At 40.8% G+C, this 27912-nt stretch overlaps 1 protein-coding gene and 2 non-coding genes across 3 annotated transcripts in view; all 3 read right to left on the bottom strand.

Moving 5' to 3' along the window:
- The window catches only part of LOC6034332 (NADPH oxidase 5), a 125191-nt gene extending 106802 nt beyond the window's left edge, over positions 1-18389 (bottom strand). The window contains exon 1 of the mRNA XM_038255630.1: positions 17516-18389. Coding sequence (XP_038111558.1) covers positions 17516-18298 — 783 coding nt within the window. The 5' untranslated portion in view covers positions 18299-18389. The remainder of the gene's footprint in view (positions 1-17515) is intronic.
- On the bottom strand, positions 607-678 carry Trnam-cau. The gene has a single exon. It is a non-coding gene; the product is annotated as a tRNA-Met (tRNA).
- An 8829-nt stretch (positions 18390-27218) lies between the features above and the next one.
- Positions 27219-27292, bottom strand: Trnan-guu. The gene has a single exon. It is a non-coding gene; the product is annotated as a tRNA-Asn (tRNA).
- Positions 27293-27912: the final 620 nt, after the last annotated feature.

The raw sequence follows: 27912 nt of genomic DNA, 5'->3' as shown, positions 1-27912 counted from the left end.
GACCTATTAAAAAAACTCTGGATTTGGTAGATTTTTGACAGTTCGATGCTAACGAAATATTTCAAGAAAATCTACCATGGATCTACCAAAATCAGTTCAACAATACGGCTCAGGTCTCTTTCCAATAGGGACATGATGCTTAGAGCACGTTTTCCAATTTTTCACCAAAATTAACCGACTACCTTCTCGATTTAATTTTGCTGGGCGAAATAGGACGCCATCTTTTTTTTTAGCACGATGATTCAGCATTTTTCTACTTTTGCACGTTAAAAAACCTGATGGCAGCACCATGTAACGCCATCCCCCTACAGTCCATACTCGATTATCTGAGACATTAAAAATAATCACTTGGCATCGTGATAAAAAAAATGTTTTAGTTGTCTTATTTTAACTCATAGAACTCAAATAAAACCCCAAAAATTAGAAATTTTAAATTCAGGATGGCTGTGATGAAATGTTGTGCCAGTGAGAAAATAAAATACACGCTTCGGATAGTCTTAACTTCAGATAATCGAGTCTGGACTTCACTACCTCTAGAAAGCGATTATAATATGTATATTGTTGTTTTTGTTTCGCTATCCGTAGGATAGCTCGCAAAAAAAGTCATAGCAGAGCGTAGTTTCGATCTACGGACCTCTGGGTTATGGGCCCAGCACGCTTCCACTGCGCCACTCTGCTTCCACGTTCTAGTGAATTGTGATCGCTGTAGCACTCTTTTCAACTTTGGACATACGCTTGCGAAAGAGATAAGCCCTTAAACTCATTAACTTTATACAAAAGTCCACCAAATCGAACAATAATTAAAACTATTGGCAATTTACCCAAAATGGCCCGCAACACAGCAGGTTGCTCAATGCTCTAAACTACTTTTAATAGCCCCCCCAAGTTTGGTCAATACAAGTATTTGTCTACCCAGGACGTCAACGTGAAAACCCATTGAGCATGGAGGTAGAGAGAAGTCATTCGTCAACATTAGAAATCGAGAAATAAAAGAAGGCAAATGTTTGCCAAGTCAAGAGCGCTGTTTGATCTTCTCTGCTTGCCTGCTGCAGCTGCTCTGTTTGCTATTTGCTTACCCCTCGTGACTAATAATGTCATAACAAACGCCAGGCCAGGTTCCAAACCAAACAATGCTTTTCAATTATCTGTGGACCTTTGGCGTGGCGTGGTGACCCGTTGGACCTGTCATCGAACCGGGCCGCGGGGCCGGATCATTAAAATTCACACTTTTGTCTAAATAAAGCGATCTTATCCGAAAACCCGTGCGTGGCCACAGTGAACCCAGCAGCGGCAGACGTAATAGACAAATCAAATATTTAGATTTGTAACAGCTGGCAACCGGGTTCGGCGGCAACGGCGGCTTGTCAGTGGATTAGTGCTCCAGTTGTAGGTTATGTCGGCTTGTCCGGCTGTCCGGTTATCTGCGATGGCTTAGCGTCAAACAAACAGCTGGTCATCGGGGGTCACTCTTGTAACTCTGCTGCTGCTGCTGCGGGAAATTGATTGATTCCGAGTCGGCGTGTAATCAATTCTCGCTGTTTAATCACTTCATTGAGGTTAAGCTCATTGTTCGGGGCGCGCGCGGGCCCATTACCGGTTTTACAAGTTTCTCGTTAGGATTACCACCGGTTGGAGACCGTTCGACCCTGGCGACTAATGGTCATCTCGAACCAGAAAAAAAGTGGTCCAACTTGCCCTTATGGCCCAGTCGTTTTTTTTTTGTCACTTGAAACCGCACATTTCAATTTGGGCTTAAACAAACAGCGAAAAACCTGCAACCCCGGGCCAATCATTATTTGCTTCCAAGTGCCCCCGAAAGCCACTCCAAGTCCCGAGCCCAATCAATCCAAACGGCCAATGCCACTTCTAACGATGACCGTTTTGGTTCATTTACAACCGACTGGGTTGAGAGGCTCCTCCGGTCAGTCATTACCAATTTTACAATTTGCTCATCATAATTTTCTATTAGCTTGGCTGCTGCTGCTCCTCCGATCATCATCATCATCATCGTTATTATAATTAGCCGAAACGGGCGAGCGCGCGAGCTTTTTCGGTGGCCACTAACAAGCTGCCATCAGCTGTTTTCGCGCCTCCAAGAGATGTAGGAGCTTTTTAGGGTTGTGGTGGGAGGAAGCAGACGTTTAACAAGTTAACGAACCGTATGTTTTGGACCGCAGCCGGCGGTTATTTATGCTTTTGCTGTGGGGTTTAAGCAGTGAGTTGAAGAAGTGCGGGCAGTACTTGGTCGGTACCGACTGGAACTAACTAAATGGTCGTTAAATTTACGATTTGCAATGGTAATTTTGCGCAGATATTAGCGTTGGATTGGACGGAACATGCAGTTTTTCACAAGGATTAAACCACGAGAATAAATGTTATGTATCTTAGTAATAAATATATGTTATGTTACTTGGTAATGTTTGACCAATCCTAAATTAAAGTTCGATTTTCACCTATCAGATATATACTTCCTGATAATTATTCTGAGACCATCATCACATTTTATAGAAGATTTATTGATATTTTTTTTGAAATAAGGTCCACAAAGGTTTTGGCTTTTTGCGTGTTTTTGAATTCTGACTCAAGACGATTTCAAAAACACACTAAAAGCAAAAAGTATATAATGAAAATTTTGTTTATAGGACCTTTTCAAAGAAAAAACTCTAGATTTCCATGTTGAATGATCCATGAAATCGATTAACAAATCCCTTCTCAAGATATAGAATTTCATACATTTACATACTTTGTTTGACATATAATTATGTCAAATAATTTTTGAAAAACATTGCGAGTGTTTTTTATTCGAATTAATCACTTTTATTTCACTTTAAAAAAATATAATGAACTCATAATATAGAATATAGAATGTTCCAAATTGCTTATTTGGACATAAGAAATCAATGGACATAGTTTCATCCAAATAAAAAAAAACATACGCTCACATTCGATTTGCGAAAACGTAGATAATTGCTCAGTATTAATGAAAAACAGATCATTCACTCAAAATTCGTTATATCATCCCGAGACCCTCCGATCGCGCCACACATTCCGATTCCTTCGTCGCTGCGCGACCTCGCACGATCCCGAATCTAAGTCACTGGACCAAAAGCAACGACGAACCCGGTTTTCGTTTTCGTTCGTTCGTTCTCCACAGACCCCAACACGATCGACCCGCGGGCAGCCTCCGAAGAAATGCCAGGACTTTCACTTTCATTCGACTGCGCGGCCCGACGGACGATCTTCGGCCGAAGCGATCTTCGTGTCACATGAACCGCGCGCGCGGCTTTCAAATGAACTTGAACTTGTGTTGCGCGGCACATGTTGCAACGTCACGTGGTCGCGTGACATTGCAGGAGGACATATGAGACGCGCGCGTAATAAAGAGATCTCAACGACGGCGACGAACTCCGTGGACGATAATTATATCCTAAATTGTATAAATTATTTTTTATAATATAATTAACATTTTCGTCGGCACGATTTAAGAGTTGAAGAAGGGGAGGAGGGGCTCGTACGCACATTCCGGTTCACGCTCCTTTCGCGTGGTCCAGTTTTGGAGGGTTGTCCGCGGACATGTAAAAGTTGACTTTTTTTCATTCGCCAACGAAGAAGAAGTAAGACTTTGGTCGTCATCTCATAAGGTCTGAACTCGGCGAAGTCGAGAGCAGGTTGTTGGCAGTTTTTATCTATCGTCGTCGTCGGACCGAACAAGTTGTTCTCTAATCGTGAATGTGTATCTCTCCAACGAGAGTTTGCAATGCCGGCCAGCTAATTATAATTTTCGAAGGTTAACCACGAACAACATGGGTTTGCGGCTTAGACCCCGCTCTCTCCCCTCCGTTTGCGGCCGTCGGAATTTAGCCGAATTTAGGGTTCCTCCCTCTCAACCCCTTCTTGGAGATTTCGAGCAGAGATGTGGGTCGCGTTAATTCTCATGACACTCAATCCGCGTGACTGCGCGCGGTTATTCTTGGAGCAGAAACTCGAAACCTGGCCGAAATTTTGACGTTTTGGGTGGTCCGCATCCGTTCTCCGAGTTGCCGAACGGGTTGATGGCGCGGCGGGTTTAACGTGCTGACAAATTTGGGCATTTATGGCGGCGTTGATGACTGTGGAAAAGTTATCATGAAGTGTTGAACCGCCTTGAGTGGTGTCATTTTTTTCGGGGGCGGTTTTGTTGGTTTTCATGCGAGAGTTGATGCTGGATTGATCGGACATGTTTTCAAATGTGGCAGCGTTTTGTAGCTTGCTTGTCGTAAAGCTGAAATTTTGCGGTTGAAAAAACCAAAAAAAAACACAAAAATTCAGCGATTGCATATCTTATAAAAGAAGATTTTATAAAATGTCTCATCTCTCATCTCTCATCTCTCATCTCTCATCTCTCATCTCTCATCTCTCATATCTCATCTCTCATCTCTCATCTCTCATCTCTCATCTCTCATCTCTCATCTCTCATCTCTCATCTCTCATCTCTCATCTCTCATCTCTCATCTCTCATCTCTCATCTCTCATCTCTCATCTCTCATCTCTCATCTCTCATCTCTCATCTCTCATCTCTCATCTCTCATCTCTCATCTCTCATCTCTCATCTCTCATCTCTCATCTCTCATCTCTCATCTCTCATCTCTCATCTCTCATCTCTCATCTCTCATCTCTCATCTCTCATCTCTCATCTCTCATCTCTCATCTCTCATCTCTCATCTCTCATCTCTCATCTCTCATCTCTCATCTCTCATCTCTCATCTCTCATCTCTCATCTCTCATCTCTCATCTCTCATCTCTCATCTCTCATCTCTCGCCACTTAATCTTGCAACTCTTCGTGTCATCTGAGACTTGTTTCGCAGTTAATATAAATGATTTAATTAGACGTCAAAAAAATTCAAGTAATTAGTGTTAATTACCCCAAAAGAACCCAGAAACCTTCACCACTGTTTCAGACACTCATGAAGCAACCAATCTCGCGTTAAAATTACACATTTTAACGTATCTACCTTAAACTTCAGCAATATCTGCTAAAATCTACCCCGAGCTAAGGTGATAACAATCGGCTTAATCGATCGTCACCTCGTAAAATCCAGTATCGTCGGCGTCGTAAAAAAACAACCTTAATTTGATACGTCTTCCTCGCGATCATAACTAGCGATACTTTTTCTCCCGATCCCACCAAATCGGATCGCAAAACTCCGAATAAATCGCGTGCACCGTACGAAAGGTGATGATGTGCTGAACTTAAATATTTATATGAAAATATTAAAAAAAAAAGTTTGCCCACAAGTCCGCAATCGCAGAAGGTAATATCGTTAAAAGTGAGCCACCAAGTCCGTGGTGGTGGTGATGGTGGATCACATTTTACGATCTGAGCGCGCGGCCGGTGAAGATGATCATCAACTTGATGTCGCTTCTTTACGGGGGTTGTCAACCCGACGTATATGCGAGTACGTGTTTTTGTTGTTATTGTTGCTGGGGTGATCGTCATCAGAAAAAAAACATAATCAGTTTCCTCTTCAGGTCAAGCTTGAGGTGATACGCGGTGGGGTTTTGGGAAGTCAAAAGTCGAAATAAATGTAATCATCTTGATTAAGATTAAAACTTCTTCATCAAAATTTAGGATAAGGATCCATCTATTTAGGACTTTAGTGGAACGACTAAAGTCATAAATTACAAAAAATATTATTACCAACATTTAATAAATCTTCATCAAAATTGTATTTAAAGAAATTGGGTGTCTCTTCACTGGAGGAAATATTAGAGAGTTCAATTAAAATAACTTTATTTTTTGAGCCATTGACAAGTTCTGTTTAAAGTTCGGAAGATATTTTCGTTGACGCATAAAAACATGTTTGAGAGATTTAGCATATAATCTGCCCAATTTGCTGGATATCAAAGGTTTGAACTGTCAACTCTGATTCACTGTAGTATTAGATCTTTCATCCATTGGATTGTTAGTCAAATCACCGATAGTCTCGATCAAGGACAGAATTATTATCCAGACAAAACTGAAGCGATTTATCTCGCTCTATAATTATTACTAAAGGTATAACTATGACAGTACTTACTCGAAACTAATGATACTGATTGAAATTGATGATCATACCTGTAACAAAGAAAAATATCTAATTAGTTGTATTCATAAAAGCATTTTATGTAGTGTTTAAATCGTAGGAAACGAGTTCTGCTCAACGCATTGCGCTTTTCACCTTTGTGACAAAAAACTTTAAAATCAGAGATATAAATGTGAAAAAACCCTAGTCTTAGATAGAAGAAATCTTCTGCAAAATATTTGTTAACCATCTACAACCCAGCCCCACCTCTAGACGGGCTTTGATTTAAAGAATCGCCAAAAATCAAATTTTCAACCAATTGTTGATCTTTAAAAAGCATTGGAAAGAAGAAGTCTCAAAATTTTAGAAAATTTTAGGGATAGAAGTTTGACTTATTTTATGTGACTATGCCAAAAAATCTAAAAATGTTATTATGTCTATGCCTCTACAAATTGTTTGAACAACTCAAATGATAATGGTGTCATTATATAGCATAAAATGTGAAAAACAAGCAAAAAATTGAAAAAAGTGATTGTAAACATGAAAAAATTAAATAGGCAAAATGTAATGATAGGAGGTGGTAGAAAAGGTCAAATACTACCAAAAACAAACATAAACTAAACAAGATAAATGCAAATTAAAATACTTAAATTAAAACAAGAAGACATAAAACAAAAGAAGTTAAGTTTTTAGCAGAACAAAAGTTGCTCATAATGACACGGGAAAAATAATAAAAAATCGAAAAAAAAGTTTTAGCAGTATTATGTTAAAAAATTGATAAAAGTTTTTTTCAATCAATGAGCAATACCCTAAAAAATTACCATTATGAAAAAAAAACTCTCGTATTTTTGGATATGGTAGAAACATTCTTCATTCAGCAATTCTCAAAGAACCTGATATTTTCAAATTTATATGTGAAAAATCGACTGCTTGACATTTTCCGATGGATCAACTATAGTCCCCCGAGCTGTCAAACAAGACACTTCTGTCAAGTAAACATGCGATTTATTTTTTTTCACCGCATATATTGTATTAGAATAGTTATAACACATTTTTCAATATTTCAGAACAAAATATGAACTTTTCTATGAAAATAGGCTATTTTTTTCTGAATTGCATATCGCGAGTTCTAAACGATTTTTTGAGATTTTTTCATGGTATGAAAACATTGTTCTTGAGGCAAAAACCTATTAAACCTGGGTGATCCAGAAGGTTTCCGCAACATCACGTTGTTTGGGTAACACTACTAGCTAAACTTTTTTTTTCAACGAAAAAGCCTCTTCAACCACACCGTGCACCCCTCGCCAGCGAGTGAGAGTGCTTGTGAAGTTTCGTTTTGTAATCAAATCGATCGGATGAGCTCCCAGTGACGATGTCCATCGAGCCGACACGTAAGAGTGCACTGCAGCCTCAACAACACCAACCCGGCTGGTCAAGAGCTGAAAGGACTTCGGGACTCCCCTGCTGCTGACGAACGACCGCAGCTGATTGGTTTCGCGGGGTGTCGAACGGTGCGGCACCCAAAACCCGAGGGGTTTGGTGGGGGAGCGCCGACCGTCGTCTTGCGTGATAAATTATGATAAGTTTATTTCATCGGTGATTCGTACATTTATTTGAAGTTTAATTTCGCTTTTATTACTTCCACGCCGGCATGCTCAAGTACCCGGAGCCGATCCAGATCCCGCAGGGTGATCGCAGCGGTAAGCACCGCGGAGAACAAAGCAAGAGCCGGTCTCAACGGGGAGGGGAAATTCACGGCAGCAAAGCAATTAATACGGCCGAGAGCGCTTAGAAGAAGAGTTTGCCGGTTGTTGAGCTCTGCGTACTTTTCTCACCTCGGCGTTGTTGCATGATGATGATGATCGGCGGATAGTCGAGTGATACCCCAGGGTGGAACTCTTCTCTTTAGAGGTCTCTTGGCGAGATAACGAGAAAAGTGGAATTGGAAGGGGCGACTCCACCGCGCAGCTTGAGGAGGTCGCTCCGATGATTAAGGGAGAACAGTTTTCGGGGCGTTGGAGATTGAATTGATTTTGTTTTTTTTTTGCTGTGCAAAGTGTGAATCAAGCTGATTATCGCTGAACAGCGATTGATGAAGCATAATGCAAGATATGTTGGTGGAGTTTGGATTCTCGTACACAAAAAAAAAATAAATTTCCGTAATCGAGAATTGTTGTTCATGAATTTGAGAACCAAGAAGAAACTAATTCATGAGTATGGTGCATTTGCACTACAAACGTGATTATATTTCTTCGTGGGTTTGTCTTTTTTCCGTGTACTTAATAAATTTTCTAAATTGAGATTTTTTTTATTAGTCCTTTAAAATATGTTAAAAGTACAGGAAGTGATGCGGATAATTGTTAAAGTATATTCATAAATCTCCAGATTTTATGTTGTTGGCTTGTTAAGGGTTGCCTTCATCAAGCTCAACCGTTCATTATAATCTACAGAAAGCGCGCTAAATAGGCTCATTTGACTCAAACCAGATCAAGTGTCCGCGGATGACCTCGGTGGACAGGTTTCAACTCTCTCCCAACCGTCGACGTCGTCGTCGGCGCAGCAAATCAACGAGCTTTGACAAATGTGTTTTTGTTCGTGACTGAGCAGATATTTGACAGACAAATTGGCCAACCCGGGAATCAGCTCAAACAGTTGATTTTGGCGCAAATTTTCGCCAATCAAAGCCTGCTCCGCTATTAATCACCCCGTTAGTTGGTCACGGCATCAGTGTCACACCGGTAGTCGCCGTAAATTTCGCAAAAACCAACCTACGTGGGCCCAAAGTTGGCCATTTGGTCAAGAGAAACGGTCAAAGGTTGGGGATAAAATCCCCAATTCTTTACATTCTTTTTTTCACGCCGCACCAATAAGATAAATAACGGAATTAGGCTTCCCGGGGTGCACAAAATGCAGTCATTACCGGGGACGGAACCAATCGGACAAAAAAGAGAGAAATATTTGCGTTTTGCGTGCCCAAAATTGATCAATATTTCGCAATCTTGGGGCAGCAAACGACTTGGTGGTGTGCGATCGCAACAAAGTACGAGCGCGAGCTTAATCGACCTCTCTCCCTCGGCGTACGCATCTGGCGGTGGAATTAATTTAAATGCTAATTTTTTATACGCACCTCGGCCTGATGATGATGATGCTGAACGATTTTGATCGCGTAGATCGTTATCACGGTGATCGAAAAGATATTCAAATTATTAGGCCCACCGGTTGATTAGAAGGGAAAGGGAAATGATTTTGAAATTGCTTCTTCAAAAACTATTTAATTTACGACTGATTTCGTTTATCATTTGAAAGATTTTTATCAGTCGTGATTGAAATTTTGTGATTGCCTCACGGTTGAAAGCGGGGTTGCACCACGCGTAGATGTTGCTACAAATATCAATGAAATTTTATTAGACAATTTATTTTTTTCCCGATAACTACAAACAAAAATATTTAAGAACGTAATTTGCACACATTGTTCGAAGGCTACACTCGTATAGTTCCGGAATTATAAAAAAGCAAAAAAATACAAACAATTTGAAAAAATACAGTAACATCAATATCAATCTAAATGTATTTTAACTAAAATTTAAAATTTTATCAAAAATAATGCCCACGCAGGGTTGTTAAAATATCAAAATATCAGCTCTCAGCAACTACAATTATCCCGCCTGAATATTCATGCCTCAAATACAACTGCTCTTCTCTCTTCATTGAAACTCTCAGCGCCGAACATAGCCGAACACGTTTTCGTGCTTGCCCACTCGCGATTGACATTTTCCTTTTCTCTCTCATTCTCGCTTCCACGAACATCCTACCGCAAAAGCGTTTAACCACAAAAGCCGCCACAAAACCAATTTCGCAAGCGCAGTTTGACGGGACGTCATGCGCGGTCGGCTCCTAATCGCCATCTCGCGTTCTCTCATTGCAGTTTTTGGAGAGATTGAGAGACTCAGCGGTGAGAGCGCATAGTCGGGGTAAAGGGGAAGAGTGATAGAGAGAGAATGACATCGCTGGGAATCACGAGACACAAGAAGAGATCTCACAAGCTATAGTGACGGTCGCTATACTCTCGGATGTTTTTGGTGCAGAGATAATCAATTGATAGCTTTTCTATCACTCATTTGCAACACTGTGCCCACGTATAAAACCAATTTTAAATCTCGTTTTTTTTATTTTTGTAAAATAATGAAAAATTAAAAATCTGCATTTTTTGACACAGTGATATCAATGAACTTTAATGAAGCTGGATTACACTGAAAAGTATGTAAACTATGTCTGGATCCATCATCCAACCCATTGTTGTACGGAAAAAAGTCAATTCTCAAAATCGTGAATTGAATTCACGAATGCGAGAACCACGAAGAAATATATTCACGTTTATAGTGCAAATGCACCATACTCATGAATAAATTCCTTCGTGGTTCTCACATTCGTGAACTTAATTCACGATTAGGAGAATTGATTTTTTTCTGTGTGGTTAGGTAATCGAAAGACCTTTCCAACGAGTTCAAAAGATTGAAGATCTGGCTACTAGCGTGGTTCACGTTTCTATGAAAAAGACAAAAGTTGTTATTTTGTCTTGCATCAACCGGAATTTCGTTCTTTTATGTCCCCAGAAGCACTCCTGAAAATTTGAGCCCATTTGGTAAGGTCTAGGAGCTCCAGTTTTAATTTGAAATTTATATGGGATTTTGATTTATTTTCCATGGGAAACTATCTTTTTTTACATTGTATTAGGATTTTTTTTTTATAAATCGATGAAATGACTTGATTCTTATAGTAGGAGATAGGTTTTGAACTGGGAACAACTTTGTAGAACATACCAACATGCTAGGAAGTGACCCTTTAAAGATACAGATACTATTAGATGGTGGCTTTTGAAGTAAAGCCCCTTCAAAAGCCACCATCTAAAAGTATCTGTATCTTTAAAGGGTCACTTCCTAGCATGTTGGTATGTTCTACAAAGTTCAAAACCTATCTCCTACTATAAGAATCAAGTCATTTCATCGATTTATAAAAAATCCTAATACAATGTAAAAGATAGTTTCCATGGAAAATAAATCAAAATCCCATATAAATTTCAAATTAAAACTGAGCTCTAGACCTTACCAAATGGGCTCAAATTTTCAGAGTGTCTGGGGACATAAAAGAACGAAATTCCGGTTGATGCAAGACAAAATAACAACTTTTGTCTTTTTCATAGAAACGTGAACCACGCTACTGGCTACCCTGTCCCGAGATATGGCCACTGAAGTGATAATAATGTATATTTTTTATTCCAGATCTTAAAAAAACGATGAAGTTTGTGTCCAAACCCATCATATTACCCATTGTTGGTAAAGAGTGAGGAAGGCTCCAACCACATAGGTAGATTTATAAAGTTTCTTTAATACAATTTACAACCTAAAACCAAAATTTTCAAACTAATTAGAATTTCATTTAAACAAATCTACAACGCAAGAAAACTATAGGTCCAACCCGAATGTCCCTGGGGTCAACCCTTTTCCAGACAGGGGAAGGGGGTAGACCTGCGCAGAACCAATAAATTCAATGAGTTTATCTCGCGCCATCCGCGCGCGATCAACTCTCTCACGGCAGGCAGCAGCCCCAAAAACAACAACAACAACACTGCACGCAGGAAACCGCCGATTGCGCGCGATTTTTATCGATTATTAGTCGCAGCTTATTAAGTCTCGAATAAATTACACCTCGGAATGAGCATTATTTTCGTCCTCCGGAGTGTGACCCCTCCACGTGTACCGTACCGGGTCTGCTACCTTGATTAACCCTTGCGGTACCATTGACCATAACTTCGAAATTATGAAGTTTGTTTTTAGGTTATGTCCCAGCCCGAAAGGGTTAAGCAGAAGTTAAATTGGTTGAGCCCCCCAGATGGTACAGCACGCTACCTTCGCCGATGACCTTCCCAGCGGCCCAGTAGCACGGCAGTTGGCCACCGCACAAAGTGCCCTGGGAAGCCCATCAGTATTGCACCGAACTCAACCTCAAAGTGCGATCGCGAAAATTGCCGTCGCAAGACGTCACAGAGGGGCTTTGGGCCAGTAATTTGCATACGTGGGTCGTAAATTTTCAGACCAAATGGGTCCAAGAATATAGTGCACCGTGCGGCGGCGGTAATTTGACGAAAGTAATGAGCGGCCTGCGATGTGTAAAATGGGACGGGGAAAATGGAGCGAAAATAAAAATTATCGCGCAAAAAGGTTTTCGAAACAATGTTAAATGCATCACTTTGCTCGGGAGGGCCTCGCGGCGGAATTTGATCGCGATTCGATGCGTTATTGGAAGAACTGGGCCCCATAAATAACTGACACTTTTGAACTTCCAGCGTTGCAAAATGGGGGATAATGTAATTTGCATAACACTGGGTTTCAACTGGTTCACAGCTGTAATAACCAACAATTAAAGCAATTAATCGGTAGTCACGCTGAAATTGGTCGACATCAAGGATCTTGATTCATTTCAGGAAAAAAATACGCTGTAATCGAGCAAGGAAAAATATGACCACTCTAATAAAAATTCGATTTCGGCATATCAGAGTTCTGGCCTTGAACCACAGCTTTAAAAAGGTGTATTCTGAAGTCAAAGAGTAATAAATAAATAGACTTCCAATCATCTTGGATAAACATAGGATATCAGCTCCAGTGATGTCAACCATCGCGACGCTCATTTTTGGTTCGCGGCACATTTTTTGTTTGTAGTGCTTTTCAGTTACGGAATTTGACAAAGTTGTGTATGAAGGACTTGTAGAACACACCAAATCGTACAACTTTGCTGAACATAGTGTTGATTTTTGATGAATACAAAAAAAGTTACAACCAAAAATGCGTTAGGCAAACGAAAGCATCGCGAACCATTGGTCCTGAGGTCTGGAATCTTCTTGTAACTTTTTGCGTATGAATTTAACAGCTATACAATGTTCTGAAGAAATGTTGCTGTTGGTGAGTTCTACAAGTGCTTCGAACACCATTTTGTCGAATTCCGTAACTGAAAAGCACTACAAACGAAAAATGTGCCGCGAACCAAAAATGAGCGTCGCGATGGTTGACATCACTGATCAGCTCCCGAATTGCAGAGGACCGACCTAGATTCGATACCTGAACCTTCCTCTTGATACACAAAAGCCGAAAGATTAACAAAAAAATAATTGCTTGAACAATTTGAGCTCTGTTCGTTTTAATATATTTCTTCATGATTTATTAAACTCATCAGTTCATTTGTCTCGAATTAATTTCTCATTGATTTTTTGTCAAACCACACCGCCACTTTACCTTGTCATTTCTCAAAATCAATAAAAACCCTCTACCCTGATCAAGTCATCGAAATCGCGCGCGGGGTTCGAATCAAAATTTACGATTCAGGCTTCGATAACTCTCCAATTTAAGTCACATTTACTGAAAAAACCCATCAACGTGTGGGCATGTCTTAATACTGGCCCAACAAAGCAATCACAAACACAATCGCGCAAAGGACCCCCTTAAAAATAATCAACAATTATCCCGTCAAAAGTCATAAAAATAAATTGCAAAAATAATCATTGTTGAGTGGTTTCGGTGAAATCAACAAAAAAAGCGATCTTAAAACTAAAACAAACGTCGATATAATTTTACAGCTTTATTTCGTGTACCTACACGCCACACCAGGCTAAAATACTTATCATGTCCACGAGATGGAAGAAAAAAAACCGTAATTACTTGGGTTGCGTTGCTCGCGATTTCGAGGAACCAATCGCCAAAGAGAAAATATAAAATCAATAAAAATTTCCCCATAAATTCCACATTCTTTTCCGGCAGTTGGACAGTTTTTTGGCATTTTTGTTTGCTTCCCTTCAAGATGAAGCAAAAAGAAAAGATGGCGCTGCCCATTTGTTCGCGACTTCAACTTGACAAATTGACGACAATAGCGCGTTGTCAAGTCGGTGGAATTTAAGGTAAGCAGATGATAATCGAATCGAAGAAAACTGTTCCTCCCCTAATATGGCAACCCTGGGCAGTGCGAAATTCTTTCAACCAATCAAAAGGTCAAATCTTTTGCAACAACATATTAGTATTCTGTGGCAGTAATCGCCCCGTCGACCCTAGATGGGCAAAAGGGCTTTGTTTCTGGGTTGGCACCTTGGGAGCAGTGTGGCTAGTTCTTGAAGAGATGTCACGAAAACAATAAAATGATAAAGTGGCAACCCTGCTCCCGACGAAGGGGTCGTGACGGCGGCAGACTCTTTTAAAGGGTTCCGCAATTTTGATCATTTTCATTTCACCTCTCAATATGTTATTGTCACTCGCAATGTTGTTGTTGTAGTCGGGCGTTGCGGGACACAAACAACAAAAATTACACGTCTCTTGCCGGCTGTCAACGGCTTGAACTGCGCTGCGAGGACCTGTTTGCTTGTGCCATCCCGTGGCCACACTAGGGTAAATGTGTCATTGTTGGGCTTAATAAAGTTGTATTCATCTTGTAGAAATCTTTGTAAATTTGATCTGTAAATTTGAAACTAGGTCCAAAATAGGACCAACTCGCGTGAAGAAGCTGCATCGCCGTCGGGCGGCGGCCGATGACCGGGCCCAAGCCAGAGTTCAAAGCAAAACGGCGTCGCCGGTCGGGCTCGCAATAAATCGCAACTGTCGAACCCTGGCCGAGTTCAGAGCCCCGACGGCCGTCGGCTGCGTGGTGGCGCGATCAGGAAGAAATGCGCCAAAATGGCAATTGAGTGACTGCGGCGGGGCTCGGGCGTGCAACAGACAATACTTGACACTATTTTGAGGAGATTTCCCTCTGTTTTTGAAGGGGTAAGCGCAACGGGGGAGATGATCGTCGGATTGGAAGAGGAGGTTGAAGATCGGCCAGCAGGGAGCCAGCGATGAGAAGATGGTCATCAGTTGGAGGTTGAGATATGAGCGAACCCAGCGAGACGACAGTGTTTGGCATGCAGTATGTCATAACATGGTGAAATGGGCAATGTGTTGAGGGAACTGATTGGACGAAATGCGAAAATATGTTTAATATTTTAATGAATTTATGTTGTTTCGAGTTTTATCATGATGGCAAGAAACCCAATTTTTCATGATAATTAAATTCAAATAGCTTTCTGGATTTCAGAAAAATATGGGAAGTCTATTTTATTTTTTTTACAATTTTATGAGCAGTTGCCGAGGATTCAACTCAATTATTCCTTAAGGGGTTACATACATGTAAATCGGCAAAAATGTCGGAGGTTGATTGAGCACACATTTGAACTTTTTTTTAAATCTGTTTGCAGAGCATTAAAATATACATTTTCATCTACTAACAAAACATATTTGAAGCCATTTGGTTGTACCGTTGCCGAGATATAGCTATTTGAAGTTACACTAAAACCCCCGTTTACGCGCAGACGTTACGCTTTTTGTTTGGTTAATTTCTCGAAAACAGTGTAATGTTTTTACATTCTTTTGAAAGCAATTTGTAGATCTGCACAAGACCTATAAATCGCTTTAAAAAGATTGCAAAAAAAATTGCGTCGTTCCAGAGAAATCTACGAAATACAAAGCGTAACGCCTGAGCGTAAACCGGGGTTTTAGTGTAGCTGTTTCAAAAAACGGGTGCCACGATATCTCAACACTGCTCTGACCAAATCGGCTCAAAATTTTGGTGAAGACTCGTCAAACTAATCCCCTGTGCATGACGAAGGCGGATTGTCAAAAAATTTATTTTGAAAAAAGATAAAAATACTTTTATGTTTTTCATATAAAAAATCGTCAGTATTTGATTTTGTATTAAAATAAAGCAAAATTTTAAAATCGGGCTTCGTCATGCACACGGGATATGTCTTGAGAGTCTTCACCTCAAATTTCAGCAAATTTGGTCCATCCAATCTCGAGATATCGTGGCACCCGTAAATCAACTCAGTGTTTAGAGAAAAGCGCTTACAAAATTTGACAGTCCGCTTTGCGCATGGCAAAATTTTGAACATGAATCGTCTCTTACTCAGTTCAACCATGAAATATCTTCATGAAACTTTCAGGAGTGATTGAAAATCATCTTTTTGGTGGATTTACAAAATTGTCTGTAATATGAAATTTTGTGATTTTATACATGTATGTAACCCCTTAATGTGCGATTTTCATAAAGAATTTATTGTTCTTCAATTATGTCCAAGGAACTAAAGCTTTAAAAGACATTTATGCATGCAAAATAATATTGTCACCAACTTGAAGCTCGAGTATCAATGGGTTAATCTTTTCTAAATTCGCTTTTTTTGGCACTAACACAAAAAAACAAAAAAAAAAACAATTTTCCATTTTATGTCATTTTGTTCAGGCAAATGAAAGTTTAATTTTCTCTGTAGTCTTTTAGAAGATTTGAGTTTCAGAAAATATTTGTTTTATTGGTTTTTTCAGTTATAATTAAAAATAACATTTAAGCAATGTCTGATTTCATTTTCTGATATTTTGAGATGCACCACCCTTTTGGCCTCAGCATACAAATTTTATTTCAAGTTTTTGTCTCACCTATAAAATAATTGAAAAACCATTAAAAAATTCATTAATCTTTGTTAAATTATGACAGTAGCATAACTGTAAAAGTATAGTCATTTTTCAAAGGTTTTACCGTAAACTTTTAACAAGAAAATGCTTGATTTTGTTGTATTTCATCTAGAACAAAAAAAAGAAAAGAAAGAAAAGAAACAAAAAGTTCCACATTCGTAAGGGTCCAACCAATTTTTCAATGTTAGTAAAAATACAAAAAAATGTTTAATCTTGCATCAGAATGATGAATTTTCATCAGATTCTGGTGAATATTCACCAGATTCACAATGTTACACATTTTTGAGCAAAAAAGAGGTAATATTCAACCTACCAAATTTTCAACATTCAAAAATTCAACTTTTTTTGCAGTAAAATGGCTAAATTAGCTTTTCGCTCAATGTGCCGCGATTCGCCTCAGATCATGGTACAACACCTTTTTGAGAATATTCACAATATCGTTTTGTCATAACTCTTACTCTTCTACAAAACACACATCTACATGACTGATATTCGTCGCCATCGCCGAAGAAAGACTCGACGATGATGATGATGACCGACTCTGTATAGTACCCGTTAATGATGATGCGCTCAAGTTCAAAAGTCACGACTTTTACACCACAAGCGCATAACCCGACGTCTCCCTGTCTATTCCAGCCGCACGTATCGTAACCGAGCCGGTCTCGGGTCTTGGACTCGACCGACTCGTAATCGCGTACATATGCAAAACCAATGGGAAATATGAATAATAAACCCGCCCTTACGAGAGTGGGGCCCCCACTTGTGTGGCACGCGCGCGCTCGAGCTCTTTAAAAGCTACAAATAGCACTTTCCATTGTTGAACTGCTGTTAATTGTTGTTTCATAAATATTTATGACCTGCTCAACAAACACACAACACACTTTGGGATTGCCTTCACACCCCTGCCTGCTCACGCGACCTGATCTGGAACTCACCTGTTCTCGGAAGACCCGCTTGAACCCGTCCACGGTGTGCTTGTCCTCGCCGAAGACCGCACTCAGCTCGGAGATCAGCAGCCAACGGCGCTTGTCCCGGCGCACTTCCAGCTCCATCGCACTGACCGGAACCGTTCCGTTCTTCTCGATCTTGTCACTGTCGGCCAGGTTTTGCTTCTTCGTCGGAGAACCGCCCTTTGGGGTAGCTCCGAGGGCCGCATTCACCAGGTCATTTTGGGCCCGCAGGTCGTTCACTAGTCCGGCGGAAATCGGATCGAAGGTGGCCGGGTCACTGGGCTTCAAGATCGAAGCAGGCTGCGGGGTGACCTTGACGCCAAGGTCACCACCGATAGGTGGCGTCACACTTTCATCGGCCGACGAGGTCGACGGGGTCGACGCTCGGCGCTGGTTCGGGAACACGTCCGTCGTGGACAACGGCGGAGCAGGTTCCGCCCGGGCTTCGTCCATCTGGTGCATGTTGTTCAGATAGGAATCGTTCTTCTGCTGCATAAACACAAACGGGTTCACGTCAAAGTGGGACAGTTTGACACTTTCACTTTTCGGGGTCAAGGGCGCGGAAGGACCACCTTCGGTGGCGGAACTCTGGGACATCCCCGCCGATTCCTGGGGCAGTTCGTCCGAAAAGGACACCTTCTTAGGCGCCTTATGCGGGAGCTGAGGCGACGCGGATCGCGAGTTTGGCGCGGATTCACTTTCGTTTTCGTTGGTCACGCTCAAGCTGAGACGCTTCGCGCCGGAACTGGTCGACGGGACGGGATTCATGGTCAGGGGTGGGACACTTATTTTCCGTGCACTACGGACACGTTTTGCATGATTTTCCTTTAAAAACCAGATTTTTCCACAATTTTCGGTTTTTTTTTCTCACAAAAACGACGATCTTCAAACTTTCTAACCTCAAGCGCAAGTATTTCTTCACAAAAACCACAAAAAAAAATCAACCAAAAATCTCCACCACACCAGGTCACCTGACCTGACACACTTCCAGAACTGGGTCAGCAGATCACTCGGGCACACACACGCACTCGCACACGAGGGGGTTAGGTACCGCACACCAAGTCGCGACACGACTGAACAAACTGGGACTGGGAGACCGCTCCAAAGAGGCTCGTAACGCTAGCAGATCCGAAACAGAACTGAACGGAACGGTTCCAAAAGGTACCAACCAACCCAACCTGCGCGAGCGTGCGCCAAGATCAACATGTACTCCACTCAAGTTGCACCTCGTCGTCGCGTTGCAGGTCTCGATGAACTTTGAGGCGTTACGCGGAGTTCATGCGCGCGCGCGCGCTCAGCATCCAATCGACCAAGGTTCGCTGGACCAATCGTGGTTGTTGATCGAGGAGTTCACGCGAAGTTGCGCGCGTTGAGGTCTCTGCGTTGAGAGAGGTGCTAGGAAAAGGTGGCAAAAGCGTTCACAACGTGGGTTAATTTGGGGGGCCTCCGCATCGAACCGTTTCGCGTTATCAAATTCGTTTCCGGTGTGAAATTTAAGCGGTCAGTTAGGGGCTTTTTTTTTTTTTTTTTTTAATTTATATTTATTCAAATTTCTTTTCCATGTACATTCATTCAGTTAAAATATTATTGAGTGTCCAATCACAAACGATGACTTTTCACCTCAATTTTAAATACTAGCAACTTTCATTTATTCATGAAATATTGTAGCTTTCGCTATTCAGTGATTTCAAATGTAGGAGGTCCTACATGTACAAAAGGGAAAAGGGATACCTTAAAACTAACTTATAAACTATATAAAGAGCGGATCAATGCAGCTGAAGACTGCAATGATTTTTGTCGAAATGCATCAATTATCTTATTGGACATAACATCCAAAGTGTCAACTTCGGCTAATTGATGAAGTTCACTGGTGCTGAACCAGGGAGGAAGTTTCAGAATCATTTTCAGAATTTTGTTCTGAATCCTCTGAAGTTTTTTCTTCCTGGTTAAGCAACAGCTTGTCCAGATCGGCACAGCATAAAGCATGGCAGGTCTGAAAATTTGTTTATAAATTAACAGTTTATTCTTGAGACAAAGTCTAGAATTCCTGTTTATAAGTGGATACAAACATTTAATATATTTGTTACATTTAACCTGGATACTTTCAATGTGATCCTTGTAAGTAAGGTTTTTGTCAAAACCAAGTCCAAGATATTTCACTTGATCCTCCCACTTTAAATTTACCTCATTCATCTTTATAATGTGATGACTTTTGGTTTAAGAAAATCAGCCCTTGGTTTGTGAGGGAAAATAATAAGTTGAGTTTTGCAGCATTTGGAGTAATTTTCCATTCTTTCAAATAAGAATTGAAAATATCCAAGCTTTTTTGTAATCTTCTTGTGATGACACGAAGGCTTCTACCTTTGGCGGAGATGCTTGTATCATCAGCAAAAAGTGATTTCTGACATCCTGGGGGCAAATCAGGCAAGTCAGAAGTAAAAATATTGTATAAAATTGCTTCCTTGAGGGACGCCAGCACGTACAGGTAGTTGATCAGATTTGCTATTCTGATAACATACCTGCAGAGTACGATCCGTCAAATAATTTTGAATAATTTTCACGATATAAATCGGAAAATTAAACCTTTTCAATTTCGCAAACAATCCTTTATGCCAAACACTGTCAAATGCTTTTTCTATGTCTAGAAGAGCAGCGCCAGTAGAATAGCCCTCAGATTTGTTGCTTCGAATTAAATTTGAAACTCTCAACAACTGATGAGTAGTTGAATGCCCAAGGCGAAATCCAAACTGCTCATCAGCGAAAATTGAATTTTCATTAATGTGCGTCATCATTCTATTAAGAATTATTCTTTCGAATAATTTACTAATAGATGAAAGCAAACTAATGGGCCGATAGCTTGAGGCTTCAGCAGGATTTTTATCCGGTTTCAAAATCGGAATTACTTTGGCATTTTTCCAACTACTGGGAAAATATGCCAAATCAAAACATTTGTTGAAAATTTTGACCAAGCAACTTAAAGTTGCTTCTGGTAATTTTTTAATTAAAATGTAAAAAATGCCATCCTCACCAGGGGCTTTCATATTTTTAAATTTTTTGATAATAGATTTTATTTCATTCAGATCCGTATTAAAAACTTCATCTGATGAAAATTCTTGTTCAACAATATTCTGAAATTCTATTGAAATTTGATTTTCAATAGGACTCAAAACATTCAAGTTGAAATTATGAGCACTCTCAAACTGCTGAGCAAGTTTTTGAGCTTTTTCCCCATTAGTTAATAGAATATTATCACCATCTTTTAAAGAAGGGATGGGTTTTGAGGTTTCTTAAGAACCTTTGAAAGTTTCCAAAAAGGTTTGGAATAAGGTTTAATTTGTTCGACATCTCTTGCGAACTTTTCATTTCGCAGGAGAGTGAATCTGTGGTCAATAACCTTTTGCAAATCTTTTGAATTCGCTTCAGTGCAGGATCACGAGAACGTTGATACTGTCTTCGGCGAACATTTTTCAGACGAATCAGAAGCTGAAGATCGTCATCAATAATGGGAGAATCAAATTTGACTTGGACTTTAGGAATAGCAATATTCCTAGCATCCAAAATTGCATTAGTTAAAGATTCCAAGGCTGAATCAATATCAGCTTTGGTTTCTAAAACAAAATCATGATTTAAATTATTCTCAATATGATGCTGATACCTGTCCCAATTAGCTTTGTGGTAATTAAACACAGAACTATTGGGTCTGGTAACTGCTTCATGAGAAAGTGAAAAAGTTACTGGAAGGTGATCAGAATCAAAATCAGCATGAGTCACTAAAGGACCACAATACTGACTTTGATTTGTCAAAACCAAATCAATTGTTGATGGATTTCTAACAGAAGAAAAGCAAGTTGGCCCATTCGGGTATAAAACCGAATAAAGACCAGAAGTGCAATCTCTGAATAGAATTTTACCATTGGAATTTACTTTAGAATTATTCCAAGATTGGTGTTTGGCATTAAAATCACCGATGATCAAAAATCGAGATCTATGCCGAGTAAGTTTATTCAAATCCCCTTTGAAATAATTTTTATTTTCCCCAGTGCATTGGAAAGGCAAATATGCAGCTGCAATCATAATTTTCCCAAAAGAAGTTTCAAGTTCAATGCCCAAACTTTCAATAACTTTTAACTTAAAGTCACGTAACGTGCTATAAGTCATACTACGGTGGATAACTATTGCAACTCCACCGCCATTTCGATTCATTCGGTTATTAGTTATAACTTTATAATCTGGATCACTTTTCAAATAAGTGCCAGTTTTTAAAAATGTTTCGGTTATAACAGCAACATGCACGTTATGAACTCGTAAAAGTTGAAAAATTCATTTTCTTTCGCTTTTAAAGAGCGAGCATTAAAATTCATAATATTGATGGAATTACTTAGATCCATGATTAAACTTCAGGGTAAGAACAACATCATTCGCAAATTTTAATCCAATCTGGATTGCTTCCATCATGGATGTAGCATTACTCATTGTTTGAATCAAACCAAACAGTGAGTTTTGCAAAAAGTCATTTTTCAAACGTAACATCGCCGAGATCAGAAGATCCCAAAGCGTTGCCAGCAGAAAAATTTTCAAATGAGATTTGAGGTACCTGCCCAATTTCAGAAAGATTGGTAGAGGATTTAAAATTCGTGGATGAACCCGAAACGACGTTAGCATAAGAAATGCCATTGTTGTTACCTAACTTTTCCACGGTAGGGGTATTTCTAGAATTGTTCGAGTGAGACAGCACGAACGTTTGATTTAAAGATGCAGGTACAACCTGACTTTGAGAAAATTTCGGTTTGGATTTCGGCTGATGCTTAGCACGAGAATCCAAAACCTTTTTCTGATGGGGCAATCCCAGAAATTTGATTTGTGATTTCCACCACAATTTGCACATTTAAATTGGGTGACTTCTTTCACGGGACAATTGTCCTTGTCGTGAGAAGAATCCCCGCAAACCATGCATTTTGGAACCATGGCGCAATGATCAGTACCGTGACCGAATGCCTGGCAACGCCGGCACTGGGTCAGATTCTGGCCATTACCGCCATGTTTCTTAAAATGCTCCCACTTTACCCGTACATGGAACAAAAACTGAACTTTGTCCAAAAGTTTCAAATTGTTGATTTCATTTCTGTTGAAATGAATCAGATAAAATTGTGAAGTCAAACCAAAGCGAGAAATATTCCCGTTTGATTTTTTCTTCATTGGTATTACTTGGGATGGGTCAAAGCCAAGCAACACCTTAAGTTCGTTTTTGATCTCATCCACCGACAAGTCGTTGGAGAGACCTTTCAAGACCGCCTTGAATGGCCGAGCATTCTTGGTCTCATACGTGTAGAAATTGTGTTTGTGGTTTTCAAATAACCAACAAAAGTTTGGTGATCTTGTAAAGATTCCGTCAACAAGCGACATTCTCCTCTTCGACCAAGCTGGAACGAAACCTTCAAATTGCAAGTTTCCTTGCAATTCTTCAGTTGCGTTCGAAAGCTGGCCAAATCGGAGACGGAAGTCACAACAATTGGCGGAGCCTTTACTCGTTTCTCGACGGCAGAAGGCTCAGTACGAGGAGAAGGTTCCTTGTCATCAGTTTCGGATAAAACACCGAAACTGTTTGTCAATGGAATTGGAGGATTGACCTCACATTCAGAATCAGAATCAGACCTCAGAAGAGGCTGTTTTCTTTTTCTGTTTCCGTTAGCCGGTTTAGCGTTCAAACGCTTCACCGACGTAACGACCAAATCTTCAGAAGATTTGCGTTTACCTTTGTTTTGACGCATTTTGCAAGCAAAGTTCTCTTAAAAGATGGCTTCGTTTGTAAAATACAACAAAATTTCAGGCGGGGTTAGTCTTGAAAAGACTGTTTAGAATTTTGGAAAATAACTCAGGTAGTCTTTAAAAAGACTGTGAATTTTGTTTTGAAATAACTCTGAGCTTAGGTAGTAAAAAATACCGCAGCTCTAGTGTCCGTTCACCACGAAGGTTCGCAAGACACTGTCAGTTAGGGGCTTGACATCGGGTAATGCATGGGAACGGAAGTGGTTCGCGTCGGTTGGGCGAGTGGAGACATCAAAAGGTCGTGCGAACTCCCCCGGGTGAGACTAATAAATGTTATCGATGGTTTTATGGCGCATTTGGACTTGGACTTGCGCCGTCGTCTGCGGCGCGGTTTGTTGCGGATGTTGTTTTTGTTTGAAGACCGGTGGGGGCTTGGAACGTGCGAAAGTGCATCTGTACGACCAGAGAGCAGAGTGTCGAGTTGGACGTGATGTTTTGGTTAGTGGTGTTTGTTTGCGACTAATTTGCGGTAATAAAAGAGTTTCCTCAATTGACACGTGTCGGAATTAGGCTTGAACGGTGGAATGGTGCCTTGCTAAGAGTATGATGAAGACCAATGTGTTTTTGTTTGTCTCCTTTCTTCTTGAAAATGTCCCAAAAAATCACATCAAAAAACAATATTGATGAAATTTAAATTTGTATTGAACAGTCTGAATTTTTTTTTAAACTACTTGTGTAACTTTCATTTCTGGTTTTATAATATGTTAAAAAATGATTTACGGAACGCAGAACAAAAAGAACACATGAGGCGACATAAACTTTGAAAAATATTTGCTACATACTTAGATTTTTTACCGAATCCGGTAAATTTTACCGATTTTCAACTGCTAAACATTTTGGTAAACTGAATACAACCGAAATTTGTAAAGGCTTACCGAAATTCGGTAATATAGTTCATTATTGTTCATCGTACCGGTTTCAGTAAAATTTTATTCATTTTGACAGATAGTGTACCGATATAAACTTATTCTATTTTTTAACTACCAAGTTCGGTAAAGAAATGTTAGTGTGTACGTTTACTTTTCTAACACTTTTTTCATTGGAGTGTTCAATTTCTGGCTTGTAATTAAAATTTTTATATTTGACAAATAACTCTAAATGTATGAACAAGATTGTCCTTTCGGCCCAGACGCAAACGCAAAAATTTGCGCCTGTCATCATAGCCTGCCTGTCATCGAACATTGAACAAAGCAACCCCTGTAAAATGTTCGACTGACAGATCATGGAAAAATCGAACTGGCGCAAAGTTCTGCGTTTGCGTCTGCGTTAAACGGACAATCTTGTTCTTAGCTTAAAGCTAAGAACAAGATTGTCCGTTCAACGCGGTGGTGAACGCAGAACGCTGTGCCAGTTCGATTTTTCCATTAACTGTCAGTCGAACAATCTGCAGAGGTTGCTTTGTTCAATGGTCGATGACTGGCAGGCTATGATGACAGGCGCAAAATTTTGCGTTTGCGTTCAGGCCTGACGGACAATCTTGTTCTTACCTTAAGAATTGTATTGTTGTTTAATGAAAGATGAGCTATACACTTTAAATTTTCCGCTAAAATCAAAACATTCAAGGTTCTTGAACTTGACAGAATTCATTTTAATATCGGTATTTTGCCGAAATATCGATGACATGTATCCATTTATCTCCAGCCATAATGTGAAAAATCATGTTTTAATTCACGCCAATTTTCACCCCGAGTAAGGGGTTTGACATAATTATCCTGCTCATGGAGAGGGGTTCAGTACGAGCGCGAGCTCGATCCCCAAAGACCTTTCGCGTGTTCTCGCTGGCCGCGGTCAAAACCATGTATTACTCAACGGTCCTTCGAGAGCTGACACGGAGACCTCCGCGGGCCTTAAAAATCCAATTATCGAACATGTTATATTTCACGCAGAAAAACTGGTGCGATCGCGGGAAAATTGTAACAGGTCAGACCGACATTAATCAATATGTGTTTAATATAATTCTGTTTCTGAGATGTACTGAGGTCGAAGGCATCAGCTCGGTGGTCATCACATTTTTCAACACTGTGAGTTGATACGAGACTTGAGTTGCGTCGGACTGGTTGTGTTGTTCCGGGGTTGGTAATTACCTTTATTGACGGATCGTCCGAGTACTGGAACAACCGCACGGAACGCGCAAGATCGTTGTTCAGATATCGAAATATTAAGATTAATTACTGTTGTTCCTTTATTTTTGCCCCTCCGATGAGTGCCTGCCCAGGTCACGTCAGAGTCTGTCGTCGGTGCCCTCTGGCGGTCAAAAACGGTACTTAATTGAAAACAGTTTGTAAAACCACGACGCTGTCGTGACGGACCTTTAACGCCCCTCTCTGGACCAACTCCGTGTCCAGTTCTTATCAGTGCACTGGAATCAAATCACTCTTCACTCCGGCACAAACGAGACAACATTATCGGGGCTAAATGGGACAATTAATTTATGCTGGACATCGATTTTCAGGTCAGAGCGTTTCCTGCGTGAGTCGTATCGAATCAGTTATGCCTGCAGGGTGGCGGCAAAGAACGACCGGTGCGTGTGGCGAACGGCGTCAAATTTGATCCCTGGTCGCGCTGTCAGACTCCGGGAAGCTCGAGCACACCCAAGAACTCCACCGCAATTCAATTAAAGTGAGCAAATCAACCGCGATAAGAATCTACCAGGGCCGGGGATAAGCGTTGCGTCGAGACATAACCTCAAAAAATGCTCCACCGTCGAGGACATACGACACGCCGATCGGTCCTGCGCTCACGACACTTGCCTCGGAATGCAAATGTGGCGGCCAATAAGGAGGCACGGCTCGTTAAGATCAGCGCCCGATTTCGGAGAGCCTTTTGCGTGGTTCCTCTCCCGGGGCACTACACGACCAACCGGCCGCCGCGGACAACAGCGTTGTAGTTTACTTTTAACTGGCGAAATTTACATGATTATATCAATCATCGCGGCCACAAAGACCCGGCTGCTGCTTTGGAGAGCCTCCGGGGGGCACCGGATCGTTATGGGTAGACCGCAGCCAGCAGGACGCGCAGGAACAGGTTGGGGACACACGGTCCGAGTTGGCGTGATGTCTGCGTGATTGAAATGTTTGGCCAGGAATTTGGAGAGTTGCACAACCGCGGCTTGTGGCAGCTTTCGGTCATTTTTCAAATTGGCCACATGGGGAGCAGCCGCCAGTTGTTTGCTGATTTTGAGGAGTCGATTTGCATACGTGTGGTGGTTTTGGAGTGTGTTTGAGACTCAGGATTGTCGATACTTTGTGTCGAATCTCTCGGGTAATGTCTTATTATAACGACGACCGTGGTGCGCTATCGACTGCGGTCATCTGGGTTGTGGAATTGGGTCCTAAAATTAAGCTTAAATTTGTGATATTATTGTTCACAACGATGAAGCTTATTTTTCTGAGTGCAATGTTCCTTTGTACGACCATTCAGGATTTAAAATGGATTTTGAAATCAATAAAAAAAAATACTTCGCGGCCCTTCTTGACAGAAAAGGTACTACTTGACAGCTCGTTACAAGGAGACCATAGTTGATTCATCGAAAAAATGTTGTCTTGTCAATTTATAGAGCTTTATGACGTTTCGCGTACGCAGACTAGCGCACCATTTGATTTTGCTGGCCGGACAAAATTTAACCTCACGTTTTTTTCTTGTATGTACACGCAATACATGCGCACGTAAATAACACTATTATTTTGCATCAAAATGAGTAATAGTTGAATATTTATTTTGTGTAAATTTTCTCAAAATCAAACGTTTTAGACGTGGATTATAAGCTATTAAAATATTCAGATCGATCTGAGAAACATTTTAAAAATTAGATTACACAAATATCTCAATGTGGTGATCCCTAAGCTGAGGGAAAAAAATATTGCGCCCCCGGGTGGACTCGAACCACCAACCTTTCGGTTAACAGCCGAACGCGCTAACCGATTGCGCCACGAAGGCATGTTGCTTCACTGTCCTGTGAATGTGACTGTTTTTTTATGGATATGAAAACTTAAGCCCCTTCAGCAACCTCAAAGAAGATTGCTAATTGAACCGGCTCGAAAACCTTCTGGACTGACAAATCCCGCTGGGAAGCTTTTACGAGCCTGTCAACACACAGTTTGTAGCAGCACTTCTGCGCGTCACCTCATGACTCAACTGAGAAGTCCTCCGCCAAATCAGCAGTGGTCAATATGAGAGTCGCAATGAGGAAGGATTCGATTCGACCTGCCAAAATGACCAAATTTGTTCACACCGCTGAAGACACCTTCACCTAGGCATATGCGCCATGGGAACCAAACGTGTTTGAACAACTATGACAACCTGGTTGACTGACAGCGCCTCAAAAGCTAGAGGGGAAAACTCGTCGTCGAGGTTCCGTCATCATTTTGTAGTTTTTTGTTTGCCCCCGGTGGCGTCGCAAATAAGCGGATTATGAAAGGCCCCCAAGGCATCGCATCGCGGGGACGTTTTCTCACAATGGGAACCAGGTTATTGGGGGTCTACGCGCCGGGTCACGCCTCCAAAAAAGACACCTGACCGTACGCGTTGGTTGGGCGAGTTATGATTTCAATTATTTT

The sequence above is a fragment of the Culex quinquefasciatus genome, chromosome 2 (genome assembly GCF_015732765.1).
Source record: "Culex quinquefasciatus strain JHB chromosome 2, VPISU_Cqui_1.0_pri_paternal, whole genome shotgun sequence".
NCBI classification, from domain to species: domain Eukaryota; kingdom Metazoa; phylum Arthropoda; class Insecta; order Diptera; family Culicidae; genus Culex; species Culex quinquefasciatus.
The sequence above is the reverse complement of the archived record's forward strand: the minus strand, read 5'-3'. Positions and strand labels throughout refer to the sequence as shown.